General features: G+C 44.3%; 1 protein-coding gene across 2 annotated transcripts in view; it reads left to right on the forward strand.

Annotated features, from left to right (window-relative positions):
- The window catches only part of LOC140524808 (uncharacterized), a 147,307-nt gene that overhangs the window by 59,111 nt on the left and 68,181 nt on the right, over window positions 1-20,015 (forward strand). For both annotated transcript variants that reach the window (XM_072639598.1, XM_072639599.1), the window contains 3 exons: window positions 5,101-5,361; window positions 10,899-11,159; window positions 16,695-16,955. In XM_072639598.1, the coding sequence (XP_072495699.1) occupies window positions 5,101-5,361; window positions 10,899-11,159; window positions 16,695-16,955 (783 nt within the window). The remainder of the gene's footprint in view (window positions 1-5,100; window positions 5,362-10,898; window positions 11,160-16,694; window positions 16,956-20,015) is intronic.

Here is a 20,015-nt window from a genome sequence, read left to right on the forward strand (position 1 = left end):
AATGAAAACATCTAGTGTGTTGAGTGCAAGACTGATAAATACTTGCATAGAGATGGGGGCTTGCATTGCTTCACTGTTGATCTGTTGTTACAGGGAGACCCAAGAGAGTGCTTAATCCCCTAACGTTATTGTAGTGCAATGTTTTCAAAGCAAATTGCTGGCCATGGAAGGACTGCTTCCTACAACATTCCCTAATCACCGTTGGTTAAGCGTGTTAGGGAAACGGCGGGCAAGCACGCTGTCTCAGTCAAGACAGTCACAGTGTGGAACTCCCAGATCCAAATTAGACGTGAGGTCCAAGCCGCAATGAGGTTTGGATGAGGAAAACCCACATTCTTCCCACACGTGCAGATACCCACATAGACACAGACACAGACACAGACACAGACACAGACACAGACACACAGACACACACACACACACACACACACACACACACACACACACAGAGCATTCTTATTTGTGTATTCAACCGTAAGGCTTCCCCAGGGACGGACGAGTGCCCACCTGCTGTATAGGGCACCCAAGAAAAAGGTAAGTTGCCAGCAATAGCTTCCAGGTTTGTTTGACATGATCCCTGTGTCTCCCTGCATAGTCTCAATTCCTTAACCCAAGAGTTTTCCTTATTTATCGTAGAATGGGGTTGTGTTTTACCTTCCTTTCCAAAGACCCCCATGGCATCAGAGAAATGACCACATGACTTGCCCTGGACTTTGTGTTGAGTGAGAGAGGGTTGATTGGGGTAGGTTTAGCGTGGTACAGATATTTTGAACTTTAATCATGACAACTCGTATCCAACACTAAGGAATAGAAACTCTAAGTACAGAATCGCAGTAATTGCTGCTATGAAATTAGATAGAATGGAGTCCATTTGTCCTACCAGGGAATATCTTTGTCAGGCTGTCCTTACAAACTGCAGAAATGATGATCATCGTGTCCTATTCAGGTTTCAATGTTTCAGTTGATTGTGTTCCAATACAAGTTGTTGACCTGGGGCATATGCACTTCTCTCCTCCTCATCTAGAGAAGTTCTGTCAGTCTTTTCATTCTTGTGCATTTCACTGCATGCAACCATATTCTTGTCTACGTCTGAGGCAACTGACACTTTTACAGTGAATTCCACATGAAGTGCTGGTGTATTCTCTGCATCACTTGCTGTCGTGTTTCTTGGCCTAATCCGAATAGCTGAGAGAGTTACTTAGTGATTCAGATCGCATGTTTTTGACTTCGCCTTGCAATATGACATCAAGGAAGAAGACGTTTTTCCTACTTCTTTTGAGATGGTCCTTCTTAGTGGTTTCCATTTTAAGAGTTAGGTTTTGTTCCCTCTCTCTTCTGAGATCATCAGATTGTTTTTTGTCATTTCCGAAGGAAAAATAATCCTGGCACTTCCTCAGACCTGATTCTTTGTCTGTGAATTTAGTTCAGAATTCATGTGTCCTGTAATGAGTTCAGTTGAGAAATGACGTTCTCTTGCAAATACGTTTCTATCCTGGTGGTTACATTGAGAAAACCCAATAAGATCCCTTTCATTCAAACGAGCTTGTTCTGCAGATGACATGCTATGGTGCAAGTCCATATGCCACAGTTCCTTTTAGTGCCAGAGATTAGACTTGTAAGCCACTGCGAGCAATTCCTTCCCTTGACCAGGGCAGGTTAGTACTTTCTGTGAAAGGAAGGTTTCAGAGAACTGACAAGACCACCGAAAGCAGAAGTGATTTGTGAAGAGTCACCCCAGCAATACCTAAAGCACGGCTGAGACTCCCCATCAAGCCTTGCTCGTTTCGGAGTCAGATGCCCCTCCACACTGCCTCTCAAACTTCATTCGTCTCTCTCTCTGATCTCCTGGCTGCTGAAGCCTTTGCCTACTGATTCCCAATGTCTACGAAAGGAAACGCAAGCGGAAGAAAATGTGCAATGACCTTCTTCTTTCCCCAAATCGTACAAGTCTCCTTACTAAAACCTCTGAATTTTTAGACCCTTGAACGATTAGAAAGATTTCATTGCGTGAGGCCAAAAAATCATGAGCAAAGAGCAGCCATCAGGAAGTCCTAAACGACCACAGTAGTACATGGCTTCATTAGAAGCAAGAAGAGAAAGGAACCAGCGATCCCTTGGCTTTCATCAATTTGACGGTGGAGATGAGGAGGGTCTCCCTCTCGAATTCGAATTTTCTTTATTTTTTTCATCCAGATACAAGTTTCCCTTCCCCATATTCATTTCCGCACGAGGAGTGGATGGTGTCGCTTCGCGTCATTCTAAGCAGCTTGTGGCTTGCTTTCCTGCATGTTGGCATCGAGTTACGTAGTCCAAGGATGTTTTCAGGAGGTGACCACAGGATGACATAGAAAGTTCAAAAAGAAATTCCCTGTTATTCCTCAGAGTAAGTCACGTGCTTGTAAATGTTTCAGACGGGAAGACCTCTTGACTACTCAGGACTTTGACAGTCCAACCCTAAGCAGCCTTACTTAATCCTGCTCATCTTCACACTCATCTTCAAACCAAACAGATACCTCTGCACAAGATAAGTCTGCACAACTTGCTGCCCAGTGTTCCCTCTTTGTATCCCTTCAGGTCATCTCTTGAACTCTCTCTTCCTTCAGAAACTGTGCGTGGTGTAAGCTCCGGGACTATTTCCTGCATTTTCCTAGTTTTCCTGACAGTTATGTCTCATCCTACCGATTTGTTGGTTGCTTTGGAACGGATACTTGTTATAAAGAATGTGAGTTAATATTACAGAGCACACATGACTACACGCATGAATATGCAATGCTTCCCAAGGTTACGAAAGGAGGCACAAGGGTCCTTGTTCTTTAGGAACTCCTGAGAAAGAGAAATAGAGATGAAACTGTGGGCAGAAACGAAATGAATTCTATGTTCATTGAGCCCAAGGAACCATGATTTCATTGTTGTGGATGCTGCTGCGGATGTTGTGGAAAGTGAGAGAGATTGAGCCCTCATTGCCCTCTGCCTATGTTCTGAGTTCCGTAGAGTCTGCTTTATTCATTTCTGCCGGAGGAAAGTCATCTGCCTATGGCCATGTTTGGAATGATATCCACACAGAATATGCACATACGAACAAATATGGCTCAGCTGTAGCTGCAGAAGCTATCCCTCTCTCCTGGAAATTCAAGATGGGATCCAGTTGTCACCAGAAATTGAGTGTCTCTCTCTTCAGTCTGCCAAGGCTGCCAGCGTGCGTGTCCTTTGCTCCCAAAGAGGACCAAAGTGGCCTAACTACGCCAGAGTCAAGATTCCACGTGTCCGACTGTGGAGGATCACACCAACGGTTCCTTTGGATTGTCCACCAGAAACGTGCACGATTACGCAGTGTGCATAGTTGAGTTCGGTACTCCCAATATGAGCATCCCGCTGTTCCTTGCAGCTGTCTCCATTGTGCTTTGTTCACAGAGCACAAAACCTTCTGTGATGAGGGCAGGCGACGATGAATGCTCGGGTGTCAGTGTATCCCAGGACACACAGTCAATTCCACAATTCTTAAGAGAGCATTTGAGAGTGTCCCTTTATGGATTCTTCTAAGCCCCATGTGAATACTTCCCTTCGGGAGTACCTCGTAAAATGGCTTTTCTGGTAGCGCCAATTTGAGATTCAACATCACCATCCCAAATGGAGTTGGAGAGGTTGAATACTTGGCAGTTTAGTTCCAAGTAAGGACCACAAGGCCTGGAACCTTAACCTACCTTGCCAGATGATCTTCAGTACCTTAATAAGAAAATTCAGATGGAAGCGACTCAGTTCCCTGGCATGGCGCTGGTCTAGTGACCAGGTTTCAGAGGCACACCAGGGTCCATTAGCTCTTCTCTCCCATAGGTTCCTCTGGAGCCTGCCAAGCAATGAGCTTGTTCTGCCAATGCGTGGGTCAACCTCCTTCGCAAGGCTATGTTGCTGTGTAAGTTGCAGGAAGAGGAAGACAGAGAAAAAGACTGTCAGCTTTCGCAGTCAAGATGCCATTGATAATCTGGGAGTCAACAGCTTCCGTAGAGTCTTAGGCTTATTGCAAGATAAAATTGCCAGAGGACTTTATGGAAATACCTCTAGCACTGGGAGAGTATAAAAGAGGAAGGAAATTGGGGAAGAATAACTTGCAGGAATGCCATGATTGAAGGAAGTGTCAGAGAAAGTTGAAAGCCAAAGAAAGAAAATGTGGATTCCCTCCTCTGCTGCTTCGATCACTTTCTTACGTCATAGTCCTCTAGTTGCACTTTTGTGCCCTCTATGTATAGAAGTAGTCTTCTCATCTTTTCAAAGGAAACGCTTAAGCTCGGTAAACTGCGATTTTCATGCTGAATTGATTGTGGGTACTGAAAGTGAAAAGATTAATCTGTAGCAAGTTAAATGAGTGAATTAAAAGCAATCTTGTCATGTGACTAAAGTAGCTGGAATGTGACAAGATTATTGCGACTAAACATAGAGCAAATGGGAGGTCCTTACAGAAAATAATGTCAGTGAACGGATGGTAACTGTGAGTATTTTGGATTGGTGGATAGAGAGGTCTCCTTAAAGTCACAGAGACATAGATTGAAGTATCATCTCTGACACAGCCTGGCTAGGTGATCCTCGGCGAGTTGCTTCACGCCTTTGTGCTCTGGGACACTCTGTAAGACTAAATGAGGCAGAGAGCATGCCAACTTCCACCACTAAAGGGGAGTTTTCTCACCTGATATTTCGCTGTTAGTGAAGCACAGGTTGCACATTGTTGGTGAAGAACCTATTTCCTAACACTAAAGAAATGGAGAAGTCAAATGTGCATGGTATTTTTAGAAGGGTATCTCGAGAGCAAAGTCTTTCCTGCAGCATCTTCCTAAGTAATTCTTTGGGACTCCTCATGGAGATAAATCTTCATGAGGAAGTAAGAGCTGGATATCCGAGAATGAGACGATTGGCTGAAACCAAGAAAGAAACCGTTGGTGGGATTATTTTTGCACACGTGACACAAGAGATAAAATAGATGATGTGTACATTAACAAGATCAAGTCATAAAGTTGGGTAGTCATTGGCGTCACATGTCATGAGACATTTCAATCATATGTCAGGTGGATAAAAGTGATATACAATTTAGCTCCACTATTTCCTTTTCAGACGAATCGACCATCAGTTCTCGGGAAAACGACAGTTACAGACGTCCTAAAGATGTGACCGTGAAGTTGGCTCATCCTGTCCAGTCACTGCCAGTGAGCAAAAGCCTGTCACGATCGACACGCGCTAGGACGAGTCCTGCCCAACGTGAAGAAGGAGCTGGAGCTGGAAGTGGCCCTGAGAATGCATACGCGGCTGCGATTCCACAAGCCAAACCCGTCCCTCAGAGGCACGGTGAACGACAGCTCCCTCCACAAACAGAAGGTAAAGAAGCTCATGGAGAAGCCTCTGCAGTTGGCATGATGAATTTTGCATGGGTCGCTGCTTTTCTCAAGTCGTCACATTGCAGTCTTTATTGCAATAGATAAGAAAGAATCAATGACAAATCATGCGATGGCAAAATTCATGCTTATTGCTAGTCTCATGCAGCCTACAATCCAGCAGGTCTTTTGGGACAGGTATTTTGTTTTCACCCTTAATCAGCGGGACATATTCCACAAGCACTGACCACTGTCATAAAGAAGTCTTCTCCGGGATAACCGTGATTTCTTCCTTGCCTTCTAAAGTATTTAACAAGCTAAAGAATTCGGCTTCTAGCAATGAATATTCACCTCAAATATCCATCTGAGAGAGATGTTCTCCAGTTTTGGATTTTGACGGTTCTCTTCCCCAAAGCTTCATGTTAATCAATTTGCCTTTTCCTAGATAATGAAAACATCTAGTGTGTTGAGTGCAAGACTGATAAATACTTGCATAGAGATGGGGGCTTGCATTGCTTCACTGTTGATCTGTTGTTACAGGGAGACCCAAGAGAGTGCTTAATCCCCTAACGTTATTGTAGTGCAATGTTTTCAAAGCAAATTGCTGGCCATGGAAGGACTGCTTCCTACAACATTCCCTAATCACCGTTGGTTAAGCGTGTTAGGGAAACGGCGGGCAAGCACGCTGTCTCAGTCAAGACAGTCACAGTGTGGAACTCCCAGATCCAAATTAGACGTGAGGTCCAAGCCGCAATGAGGTTTGGATGAGGAAAACCCACATTCTTCCCACACGTGCAGATACCCACATAGACACAGACACAGACACAGACACAGACACAGACACAGACACAGACACACAGACACACACACACACACACACACACACACAGAGCATTCTTATTTGTGTATTCAACCGTAAGGCTTCCCCAGGGACGGACGAGTGCCCACCTGCTGTATAGGGCACCCAAGAAAAAGGTAAGTTGCCAGCAATAGCTTCCAGGTTTGTTTGACATGATCCCTGTGTCTCCCTGCATAGTCTCAATTCCTTAACCCAAGAGTTTTCCTTATTTATCGTAGAATGGGGTTGTGTTTTACCTTCCTTTCCAAAGACCCCCATGGCATCAGAGAAATGACCACATGACTTGCCCTGGACTTTGTGTTGAGTGAGAGAGGGTTGATTGGGGTAGGTTTAGCGTGGTACAGATATTTTGAACTTTAATCATGACAACTCGTATCCAACACTAAGGAATAGAAACTCTAAGTACAGAATCGCAGTAATTGCTGCTATGAAATTAGATAGAATGGAGTCCATTTGTCCTACCAGGGAATATCTTTGTCAGGCTGTCCTTACAAACTGCAGAAATGATGATCATCGTGTCCTATTCAGGTTTCAATGTTTCAGTTGATTGTGTTCCAATACAAGTTGTTGACCTGGGGCATATGCACTTCTCTCCTCCTCATCTAGAGAAGTTCTGTCAGTCTTTTCATTCTTGTGCATTTCACTGCATGCAACCATATTCTTGTCTACGTCTGAGGCAACTGACACTTTTACAGTGAATTCCACATGAAGTGCTGGTGTATTCTCTGCATCACTTGCTGTCGTGTTTCTTGGCCTAATCCGAATAGCTGAGAGAGTTACTTAGTGATTCAGATCGCATGTTTTTGACTTCGCCTTGCAATATGACATCAAGGAAGAAGACGTTTTTCCTACTTCTTTTGAGATGGTCCTTCTTAGTGGTTTCCATTTTAAGAGTTAGGTTTTGTTCCCTCTCTCTTCTGAGATCATCAGATTGTTTTTTGTCATTTCCAAAGGAAAAATAATCCTGGCACTTCCTCAGACCTGATTCTTTGTCTGTGAATTTAGTTCAGAATTCATGTGTCCTGTAATGAGTTCAGTTGAGAAATGACGTTCTCTTGTAAATACGTTTCTATCCTGGTGGTTACATTGAGAAAACCCAATAAGATCCCTTTCATTCAAACGAGCTTGTTCTGCAGATGACATGCTATGGTGCAAGTCCATATGCCACAGTTCCTTTTAGTGCCAGAGATTAGACTTGTAAGCCACTGCGAGCAATTCCTTCCCTTGACCAGGGCAGGTTAGTACTTTCTGTGAAAGGAAGGTTTCAGAGAACTGACAAGACCACCGAAAGCAGAAGTGATTTGTGAAGAGTCACCCCAGCAATACCTAAAGCACGGCTGAGACTCCCCATCAAGCCTTGCTCGTTTCGGAGTCAGATGCCCCTCCACACTGCCTCTCAAACTTCATTCGTCTCTCTCTCTGATCTCCTGGCTGCTGAAGCCTTTGCCTACTGATTCCCAATGTCTACGAAAGGAAACGCAAGCGGGAGAAAATGTGCAATGACCTTCTTCTTTCCCCAAATCGTACAAGTCTCCTTACTAAAACCTCTGAATTTTTAGACCCTTGAACGATTAGAAAGATTTCATTGCGTGAGGCCAAAAAATCATGAGCAAAGAGCAGCCATCAGGAAGTCCTAAACGACCACAGTAGTACATGGCTTCATTAGAAGCAAGAAGAGAAAGGAACCAGCGATCCCTTGGCTTTCATCAATTTGACGGTGGAGATGAGGAGGGTCTCCCTCTCGAATTCGAATTTTCTTTATTTTTTTCATCCAGATACAAGTTTCCCTTCCCCATATTCATTTCCGCACGAGGAGTGGATGGTGTCGCTTCGCGTCATTCTAAGCAGCTTGTGGCTTGCTTTCCTGCATGTTGGCATCGAGTTACGTAGTCCAAGGATGTTTTCAGGAGGTGACCACAGGATGACATAGAAAGTTCAAAAAGAAATTCCCTGTTATTCCTCAGAGTAAGTCACGTGCTTGTAAATGTTTCAGACGGGAAGACCTCTTGACTACTCAGGACTTTGACAGTCCAACCCTAAGCAGCCTTACTTAATCCTGCTCATCTTCACACTCATCTTCAAACCAAACAGATACCTCTGCACAAGATAAGTCTGCACAACTTGCTGCCCAGTGTTCCCTCTTTGTATCCCTTCAGGTCATCTCTTGAACTCTCTCTTCCTTCAGAAACTGTGCGTGGTGTAAGCTCCGGGACTATTTCCTGCATTTTCCTAGTTTTCCTGACAGTTATGTCTCATCCTACCGATTTGTTGGTTGCTTTGGAACGGATACTTGTTATAAAGAATGTGAGTTAATATTACAGAGCACACATGACTACACGCATGAATATGCAATGCTTCCCAAGGTTACGAAAGGAGGCACAAGGGTCCTTGTTCTTTAGGAACTCCTGAGAAAGAGAAATAGAGATGAAACTGTGGGCAGAAACGAAATGAATTCTATGTTCATTGAGCCCAAGGAACCATGATTTCATTGTTGTGGATGCTGCTGCGGATGTTGTGGAAAGTGAGAGAGATTGAGCCCTCATTGCCCTCTGCCTATGTTCTGAGTTCCGTAGAGTCTGCTTTATTCATTTCTGCCGGAGGAAAGTCATCTGCCTATGGCCATGTTTGGAATGATATCCACACAGAATATGCACATACGAACAAATATGGCTCAGCTGTAGCTGCAGAAGCTATCCCTCTCTCCTGGAAATTCAAGATGGGATCCAGTTGTCACCAGAAATTGAGTGTCTCTCTCTTCAGTCTGCCAAGGCTGCCAGCGTGCGTGTCCTTTGCTCCCAAAGAGGACCAAAGTGGCCTAACTACGCCAGAGTCAAGATTCCACGTGTCCGACTGTGGAGGATCACACCAACGGTTCCTTTGGATTGTCCACCAGAAACGTGCACGATTACGCAGTGTGCATAGTTGAGTTCGGTACTCCCAATATGAGCATCCCGCTGTTCCTTGCAGCTGTCTCCATTGTGCTTTGTTCACAGAGCACAAAACCTTCTGTGATGAGGGCAGGCGACGATGAATGCTCGGGTGTCAGTGTATCCCAGGACACACAGTCAATTCCACAATTCTTAAGAGAGCATTTGAGAGTGTCCCTTTATGGATTCTTCTAAGCCCCATGTGAATACTTCCCTTCGGGAGTACCTCGTAAAATGGCTTTTCTGGTAGCGCCAATTTGAGATTCAACATCACCATCCCAAATGGAGTTGGAGAGGTTGAATACTTGGCAGTTTAGTTCCAAGTAAGGACCACAAGGCCTGGAACCTTAACCTACCTTGCCAGATGATCTTCAGTACCTTAATAAGAAAATTCAGATGGAAGCGACTCAGTTCCCTGGCATGGCGCTGGTCTAGTGACCAGGTTTCAGAGGCACACCAGGGTCCATTAGCTCTTCTCTCCCATAGGTTCCTCTGGAGCCTGCCAAGCAATGAGCTTGTTCTGCCAATGCGTGGGTCAACCTCCTTCGCAAGGCTATGTTGCTGTGTAAGTTGCAGGAAGAGGAAGACAGAGAAAAAGACTGTCAGCTTTCGCAGTCAAGATGCCATTGATAATCTGGGAGTCAACAGCTTCCGTAGAGTCTTAGGCTTATTGCAAGATAAAATTGCCAGAGGACTTTATGGAAATACCTCTAGCACTGGGAGAGTATAAAGGAGGAAGGAAATTGGGGAAGAATAACTTGCAGGAATGCCATGATTGAAGGAAGTGTCAGAGAAAGTTGAAAGCCAAAGAAAGAAAATGTGGATTCCCTCCTCTGCTGCTTCGATCACTTTCTTACGTCATAGTCCTCTAGTTGCACTTTTGTGCCCTCTATGTATAGAAGTAGTCTTCTCATCTTTTCAAAGGAAACGCTTAAGCTCGGTAAACTGCGATTTTCATGCTGAATTGATTGTGGGTACTGAAAGTGAAAAGATTAATCTGTAGCAAGTTAAATGAGTGAATTAAAAGCAATCTTGTCATGTGACTAAAGTAGCTGGAATGTGACAAGATTATTGCGACTAAACATAGAGCAAATGGGAGGTCCTTACAGAAAATAATGTCAGTGAACGGATGGTTACTGTGAGTATTTTGGATTGGTGGATAGAGAGGTCTCCTCAAAGTCACAGAGACATAGATTGAAGTATCATCTCTGACACAGCCTGGCTAGGTGATCCTCGGCGAGTTGCTTCACGCCTTTGTGCTCTGGGACACTCTGTAAGACTAAATGAGGCAGAGAGCATGCCAACTTCCACCACTAAAGGGGAGTTTTCTCACCTGATATTTCGCTGTTAGTGAAGCACAGGTTGCACATTGTTGGTGAAGAACCTATTTCCTAACACTAAAGAAATGGAGAAGTCAAATGTGCATGGTATTTTTAGAAGGGTATCTCGAGAGCAAAGTCTTTCCTGCAGCATCTTCCTAAGTAATTCTTTGGGACTCCTCATGGAGATAAATCTTCATGAGGAAGTAAGAGCTGGATATCCGAGAATGAGACGATTGGCTGAAACCAAGAAAGAAACCGTTGGTGGGATTATTTTTGCACACGTGACACAAGAGATAAAATAGATGATGTGTACATTAACAAGATCAAGTCATAAAGTTGGGTAGTCATTGGCGTCACATGTCATGAGACATTTCAATCATATGTCAGGTGGATAAAAGTGATATACAATTTAGCTCCACTATTTCCTTTTCAGACGAATCGACCATCAGTTCTCGGGAAAACGACAGTTACAGACGTCCTAAAGATGTGACCGTGAAGTTGGCTCATCCTGTCCAGTCACTGCCAGTGAGCAAAAGCCTGTCACGATCGACACGCGCTAGGACGAGTCCTGCCCAACGTGAAGAAGGAGCTGGAGCTGGAAGTGGCCCTGAGAATGCATACGCGGCTGCGATTCCACAAGCCAAACCCGTCCCTCAGAGGCACGGTGAACGACAGCTCCCTCCACAAACAGAAGGTAAAGAAGCTCATGGAGAAGCCTCTGCAGTTGGCATGATGAATTTTGCATGGGTCGCTGCTTTTCTCAAGTCGTCACATTGCAGTCTTTATTGCAATAGATAAGAAAGAATCAATGACAAATCATGCGATGGCAAAATTCATGCTTATTGCTAGTCTCATGCAGCCTACAATCCAGCAGGTCTTTTGGGACAGGTATTTTGTTTTCACCCTTAATCAGCGGGACATATTCCACAAGCACTGACCACTGTCATAAAGAAGTCTTCTCCGGGATAACCGTGATTTCTTCCTTGCCTTCTAAAGTATTTAACAAGCTAAAGAATTCGGCTTCTAGCAATGAATATTCACCTCAAATATCCATCTGAGAGAGATGTTCTCCAGTTTTGGATTTTGACGGTTCTCTTCCCCAAAGCTTCATGTTAATCAATTTGCCTTTTCCTAGATAATGAAAACATCTAGTGTGTTGAGTGCAAGACTGATAAATACTTGCATAGAGATGGGGGCTTGCATTGCTTCACTGTTGATCTGTTGTTACAGGGAGACCCAAGAGAGTGCTTAATCCCCTAACGTTATTGTAGTGCAATGTTTTCAAAGCAAATTGCTGGCCATGGAAGGACTGCTTCCTACAACATTCCCTAATCACCGTTGGTTAAGCGTGTTAGGGAAACGGCGGGCAAGCACGCTGTCTCAGTCAAGACAGTCACAGTGTGGAACTCCCAGATCCAAATTAGACGTGAGGTCCAAGCCGCAATGAGGTTTGGATGAGGAAAACCCACATTCTTCCCACACGTGCAGATACCCACATAGACACAGACACAGACACAGACACAGACACAGACACAGACACACAGACACACACACACACACACACACACACACACACAGAGCATTCTTATTTGTGTATTCAACCGTAAGGCTTCCCCAGGGACGGACGAGTGCCCACCTGCTGTATAGGGCACCCAAGAAAAAGGTAAGTTGCCAGCAATAGCTTCCAGGTTTGTTTGACATGATCCCTGTGTCTCCCTGCATAGTCTCAATTCCTTAACCCAAGAGTTTTCCTTATTTATCGTAGAATGGGGTTGTGTTTTACCTTCCTTTCCAAAGACCCCCATGGCATCAGAGAAATGACCACATGACTTGCCCTGGACTTTGTGTTGAGTGAGAGAGGGTTGATTGGGGTAGGTTTAGCGTGGTACAGATATTTTGAACTTTAATCATGACAACTCGTATCCAACACTAAGGAATAGAAACTCTAAGTACAGAATCGCAGTAATTGCTGCTATGAAATTAGATAGAATGGAGTCCATTTGTCCTACCAGGGAATATCTTTGTCAGGCTGTCCTTACAAACTGCAGAAATGATGATCATCGTGTCCTATTCAGGTTTCAATGTTTCAGTTGATTGTGTTCCAATACAAGTTGTTGACCTGGGGCATATGCACTTCTCTCCTCCTCATCTAGAGAAGTTCTGTCAGTCTTTTCATTCTTGTGCATTTCACTGCATGCAACCATATTCTTGTCTACGTCTGAGGCAACTGACACTTTTACAGTGAATTCCACATGAAGTGCTGGTGTATTCTCTGCATCACTTGCTGTCGTGTTTCTTGGCCTAATCCGAATAGCTGAGAGAGTTACTTAGTGATTCAGATCGCATGTTTTTGACTTCGCCTTGCAATATGACATCAAGGAAGAAGACGTTTTTCCTACTTCTTTTGAGATGGTCCTTCTTAGTGGTTTCCATTTTAAGAGTTAGGTTTTGTTCCCTCTCTCTTCTGAGATCATCAGATTGTTTTTTGTCATTTCCGAAGGAAAAATAATCCTGGCACTTCCTCAGACCTGATTCTTTGTCTGTGAATTTAGTTCAGAATTCATGTGTCCTGTAATGAGTTCAGTTGAGAAATGACGTTCTCTTGTAAATACGTTTCTATCCTGGTGGTTACATTGAGAAAACCCAATAAGATCCCTTTCATTCAAACGAGCTTGTTCTGCAGATGACATGCTATGGTGCAAGTCCATATGCCACAGTTCCTTTTAGTGCCAGAGATTAGACTTGTTAGCCACTGCGAGCAATTCCTTCCCTTGACCAGGGCAAGTTAGTACTTTCTGTGAAAGGAAGGTTTCAGAGAACTGACAAGACCACCGAAAGCAGAAGTGATTTGTGAAGAGTCACCCCAGCAATACCTAAAGCACGGCTGAGACTCCCCATCAAGCCTTGCTCGTTTCGGAGTCAGATGCCCCTCCACACTGCCTCTCAAACTTCATTCGTCTCTCTCTCTGATCTCCTGGCTGCTGAAGCCTTTGCCTACTGATTCCCAATGTCTACGAAAGGAAACGCAAGCGGGAGAAAATGTGCAATGACCTTCTTCTTTCCCCAAATCGTACAAGTCTCCTTACTAAAACCTCTGAATTTTTAGACCCTTGAACGATTAGAAAGATTTCATTGCGTGAGGCCAAAAAATCATGAGCAAAGAGCAGCCATCAGGAAGTCCTAAACGACCACAGTAGTACATGGCTTCATTAGAAGCAAGAAGAGAAAGGAACCAGCGATCCCTTGGCTTTCATCAATTTGACGGTGGAGATGAGGAGGGTCTCCCTCTCGAATTCGAATTTTCTTTATTTTTTTCATCCAGATACAAGTTTCCCTTCCCCATATTCATTTCCGCACGAGGAGTGGATGGTGTCGCTTCGCGTCATTCTAAGCAGCTTGTGGCTTGCTTTCCTGCATGTTGGCATCGAGTTACGTAGTCCAAGGATGTTTTCAGGAGGTGACCACAGGATGACATAGAAAGTTCAAAAAGAAATTCCCTGTTATTCCTCAGAGTAAGTCACGTGCTTGTAAATGTTTCAGACGGGAAGACCTCTTGACTACTCAGGACTTTGACAGTCCAACCCTAAGCAGCCTTACTTAATCCTGCTCATCTTCACACTCATCTTCAAACCAAACAGATACCTCTGCACAAGATAAGTCTGCACAACTTGCTGCCCAGTGTTCCCTCTTTGTATCCCTTCAGGTCATCTCTTGAACTCTCTCTTCCTTCAGAAACTGTGCGTGGTGTAAGCTCCGGGACTATTTCCTGCATTTTCCTAGTTTTCCTGACAGTTATGTCTCATCCTACCGATTTGTTGGTTGCTTTGGAACGGATACTTGTTATAAAGAATGTGAGTTAATATTACAGAGCACACATGACTACACGCATGAATATGCAATGCTTCCCAAGGTTACGAAAGGAGGCACAAGGGTCCTTGTTCTTTAGGAACTCCTGAGAAAGAGAAATAGAGATGAAACTGTGGGCAGAAACGAAATGAATTCTATGTTCATTGAGCCCAAGGAACCATGATTTCATTGTTGTGGATGCTGCTGCGGATGTTGTGGAAAGTGAGAGAGATTGAGCCCTCATTGCCCTCTGCCTATGTTCTGAGTTCCGTAGAGTCTGCTTTATTCATTTCTGCCGGAGGAAAGTCATCTGCCTATGGCCATGTTTGGAATGATATCCACACAGAATATGCACATACGAACAAATATGGCTCAGCTGTAGCTGCAGAAGCTATCCCTCTCTCCTGGAAATTCAAGATGGGATCCAGTTGTCACCAGAAATTGAGTGTCTCTCTCTTCAGTCTGCCAAGGCTGCCAGCGTGCGTGTCCTTTGCTCCCAAAGAGGACCAAAGTGGCCTAACTACGCCAGAGTCAAGATTCCACGTGTCCGACTGTGGAGGATCACACCAACGGTTCCTTTGGATTGTCCACCAGAAACGTGCACGATTACGCAGTGTGCATAGTTGAGTTCGGTACTCCCAATATGAGCATCCCGCTGTTCCTTGCAGCTGTCTCCATTGTGCTTTGTTCACAGAGCACAAAACCTTCTGTGATGAGGGCAGGCGACGATGAATGCTCGGGTGTCAGTGTATCCCAGGACACACAGTCAATTCCACAATTCTTAAGAGAGCATTTGAGAGTGTCCCTTTATGGATTCTTCTAAGCCCCATGTGAATACTTCCCTTCGGGAGTACCTCGTAAAATGGCTTTTCTGGTAGCGCCAATTTGAGATTCAACATCACCATCCCAAATGGAGTTGGAGAGGTTGAATACTTGGCAGTTTAGTTCCAAGTAAGGACCACAAGGCCTGGAACCTTAACCTACCTTGCCAGATGATCTTCAGTACCTTAATAAGAAAATTCAGATGGAAGCGACTCAGTTCCCTGGCATGGCGCTGGTCTAGTGACCAGGTTTCAGAGGCACACCAGGGTCCATTAGCTCTTCTCTCCCATAGGTTCCTCTGGAGCCTGCCAAGCAATGAGCTTGTTCTGCCAATGCGTGGGTCAACCTCCTTCGCAAGGCTATGTTGCTGTGTAAGTTGCAGGAAGAGGAAGACAGAGAAAAAGACTGTCAGCTTTCGCAGTCAAGATGCCATTGATAATCTGGGAGTCAACAGCTTCCGTAGAGTCTTAGGCTTATTGCAAGATAAAATTGCCAGAGGACTTTATGGAAATACCTCTAGCACTGGGAGAGTATAAAGGAGGAAGGAAATTGGGGAAGAATAACTTGCAGGAATGCCATGATTGAAGGAAGTGTCAGAGAAAGTTGAAAGCCAAAGAAAGAAAATGTGGATTCCCTCCTCTGCTGCTTCGATCACTTTCTTACGTCATAGTCCTCTAGTTGCACTTTTGTGCCCTCTATGTATAGAAGTAGTCTTCTCATCTTTTCAAAGGAAACGCTTAAGCTCGGTAAACTGCGATTTTCATGCTGAATTGATTGTGGGTACTGAAAGTGAAAAGATTAATCTGTAGCAAGTTAAATGAGTGAATTAAAAGCAATCTTGTCATGTGACTAAAGTAGCTGGAATGTGACAAGATTATTGCGACTAAACATAGAGCAAATGGGAGGTCCTTACAGAAAATAATGTCAGTGAACGGATGGTAACTGTGAGTATTTTGGATTGGTGGATAGAGAGGTCTCCTTAAAGTCACAGAGACATAGATTGAAGTATCATCTCTGACACAGCCTGGCTAGGTGATCCTCGGCGAGTTGCTTCACGCCTTTGTGCTCTGGGACACTCTGTAAGACTAAATGAGGCAGAGAGCATGCCAACTTCCACCACTAAAGGGGAGTTTTCTCACCTGATATTTCGCTGTTAGTGAAGCACAGGTTGCACATTGTTGGTGAAGAACCTATTTCCTAACACTAAAGAAATGGAGAAGTCAAATGTGCATGGTATTTTTAGAAGGGTATCTCGAGAGCAAAGTCTTTCCTGCAGCATCTTCCTAAGTAATTCTTTGGGACTCCTCATGGAGATAAATCTTCATGAGGAAGTAAGAGCTGGATATCCGAGAATGAGACGATTGGCTGAAACCAAGAAAGAAACCGTTGGTGGGATTATTTTTGCACACGTGACACAAGAGATAAAATAGATGATGTGTACATTAACAAGATCAAGTCATAAAGTTGGGTAGTCATTGGCGTCACATGTCATGAGACATTTCAATCATATGTCAGGTGGATAAAAGTGATATACAATTTAGCTCCACTATTTCCTTTTCAGACGAATCGACCATCAGTTCTCGGGAAAACGACAGTTACAGACGTCCTAAAGATGTGACCGTGAAGTTGGCTCATCCTGTCCAGTCACTGCCAGTGAGCAAAAGCCTGTCACGATCGACACGCGCTAGGACGAGTCCTGCCCAACGTGAAGAAGGAGCTGGAGCTGGAAGTGGCCCTGAGAATGCATACGCGGCTGCGATTCCACAAGCCAAACCCGTCCCTCAGAGGCACGGTGAACGACAGCTCCCTCCACAAACAGAAGGTAAAGAAGCTCATGGAGAAGCCTCTGCAGTTGGCATGATGAATTTTGCATGGGTCGCTGCTTTTCTCAAGTCGTCACATTGCAGTCTTTATTGCAATAGATAAGAAAGAATCAATGACAAATCATGCGATGGCAAAATTCATGCTTATTGCTAGTCTCATGCAGCCTACAATCCAGCAGGTCTTTTGGGACAGGTATTTTGTTTTCACCCTTAATCAGCGGGACATATTCCACAAGCACTGACCACTGTCATAAAGAAGTCTTCTCCGGGATAACCGTGATTTCTTCCTTGCCTTCTAAAGTATTTAACAAGCTAAAGAATTCGGCTTCTAGCAATGAATATTCACCTCAAATATCCATCTGAGAGAGATGTTCTCCAGTTTTGGATTTTGACGGTTCTCTTCCCCAAAGCTTCATGTTAATCAATTTGCCTTTTCCTAGATAATGAAAACATCTAGTGTGTTGAGTGCAAGACTGATAAATACTTGCATAGAGATGGGGGCTTGCATTGCTTCACTGTTGATCTGTTGTTACAGGGAGACCCAAGAGAGTGCTTAATCCCCTAACGTTATTGTAGTGCAATGTTTTCAAAGCAAATTGCTGGCCATGGAAGGACTGCTTCCTACAACATTCCCTAATCACCGTTGGTTAAGCGTGTTAGGGAAACGGCGGGCAAGCACGCTGTCTCAGTCAAGACAGTCACAGTGTGGAACTCCCAGATCCAAATTAGACGTGAGGTCCAAGCCGCAATGAGGTTTGGATGAGGAAAACCCACATTCTTCCCACACGTGCAGATACCCACATAGACACAGACACAGACACAGACACAGACACAGACACAGACACACAGACACACACACACACACACACACACAGAGCATTCTTATTTGTGTATTCAACCGTAAGGCTTCCCCAGGGACGGACGAGTGCCCACCTGCTGTATAGGGCACCCAAGAAAAAGGTAAGTTGCCAGCAATAGCTTCCAGGTTTGTTTGACATGATCCCTGTGTCTCCCTGCATAGTCTCAATTCCTTAACCCAAGAGTTTTCCTTATTTATCGTAGAATGGGGTTGTGTTTTACCTTCCTTTCCAAAGACCCCCATGGCATCAGAGAAATGACCACATGACTTGCCCTGGACTTTGTGTTGAGTGAGAGAGGGTTGATTGGGGTAGGTTTAGCGTGGTACAGATATTTTGAACTTTAATCATGACAACTCGTATCCAACACTAAGGAATAGAAACTCTAAGTACAGAATCGCAGTAATTGCTGCTATGAAATTAGATAGAATGGAGTCCATTTGTCCTACCAGGGAATATCTTTGTCAGGCTGTCCTTACAAACTGCAGAAATGATGATCATCGTGTCCTATTCAGGTTTCAATGTTTCAGTTGATTGTGTTCCAATACAAGTTGTTGACCTGGGGCATATGCACTTCTCTCCTCCTCATCTAGAGAAGTTCTGTCAGTCTTTTCATTCTTGTGCATTTCACTGCATGCAACCATATTCTTGTCTACGTCTGAGGCAACTGACACTTTTACAGTGAATTCCACATGAAGTGCTGGTGTATTCTCTGCATCACTTGCTGTCGTGTTTCTTGGCCTAATCCGAATAGCTGAGAGAGTTACTTAGTGATTCAGATCGCATGTTTTTGACTTCGCCTTGCAATATGACATCAAGGAAGAAGACGTTTTTCCTACTTCTTTTGAGATGGTCCTTCTTAGTGGTTTCCATTTTAAGAGTTAGGTTTTGTTCCCTCTCTCTTCTGAGATCATCAGATTGTTTTTTGTCATTTCCGAAGGAAAAATAATCCTGGCACTTCCTCAGACCTGATTCTTTGTCTGTGAATTTAGTTCAGAATTCATGTGTCCTGTAATGAGTTCAGTTGAGAAATGACGTTCTCTTGTAAATACGTTTCTATCCTGGTGGTTACATTGAGAAAACCCAATAAGATCCCTTTCATTCAAACGAGCTTGTTCTGCAGATGACATGCTATGGTGCAAGTCCATATGCCACAGTTCCTTTTAGTGCCAGAGATTAGACTTGTAAGCCACTGCGAGCAATTCCTTCCCTTGACCAGGGCAGGTTAGTACTTTCTGTGAAAGGAAGGTTTCAGAGAACTGACAAGACCACCGAAAGCAGAAGTGATTTGTGAAGAGTCACCCCAGCAATACCTAAAGCACGGCTGAGACTCCCCATCAAGCCTTGCTCGTTTCGGAGTCAGATGCCCCTCCACACTGCCTCTCAAACTTCATTCGTCTCTCTCTCTGATCTCCTGGCTGCTGAAGCCTTTGCCTACTGATTCCCAATGTCTACGAAAGGAAACGCAAGCGGAAGAAAATGTGCAATGACCTTCTTCTTTCCCCAAATCGTACAAGTCTCCTTACTAAAACCTCTGAATTTTTAGACCCTTGAACGATTAGAAAGATTTCATTGCGTGAGGCCAAAAAATCATGAGCAAAGAGCAGCCATCAGGAAGTCCTAAACGACCACAGTAGTACATGGCTTCATTAGAAGCAAGAAGAGAAAGGAACCAGCGATCCCTTGGCTTTCATCAATTTGACGGTGGAGATGAGGAGGGTCTCCCTCTCGAATTCGAATTTTCTTTATTTTTTTCATCCAGATACAAGTTTCCCTTCCCCATATTCATTTCCGCACGAGGAGTGGATGGTGTCGCTTCGCGTCATTCTAAGCAGCTTGTGGCTTGCTTTCCTGCATGTTGGCATCGAGTTACGTAGTCCAAGGATGTTTTCAGGAGGTGACCACAGGATGACATAGAAAGTTCAAAAAGAAATTCCCTGTTATTCCTCAGAGTAAGTCACGTGCTTGTAAATGTTTCAGACGGGAAGACCTCTTGACTACTCAGGACTTTGACAGTCCAACCCTAAGCAGCCTTACTTAATCCTGCTCATCTTCACACTCATCTTCAAACCAAACAGATACCTCTGCACAAGATAAGTCTGCACAACTTGCTGCCCAGTGTTCCCTCTTTGTATCCCTTCAGGTCATCTCTTGAACTCTCTCTTCCTTCAGAAACTGTGCGTGGTGTAAGCTCCGGGACTA

This window comes from Notamacropus eugenii, chromosome 2, assembly GCF_028372415.1.
Source record: "Notamacropus eugenii isolate mMacEug1 chromosome 2, mMacEug1.pri_v2, whole genome shotgun sequence".
Classification (NCBI taxonomy): Eukaryota; Metazoa; Chordata; class Mammalia; order Diprotodontia; family Macropodidae; genus Notamacropus; species Notamacropus eugenii.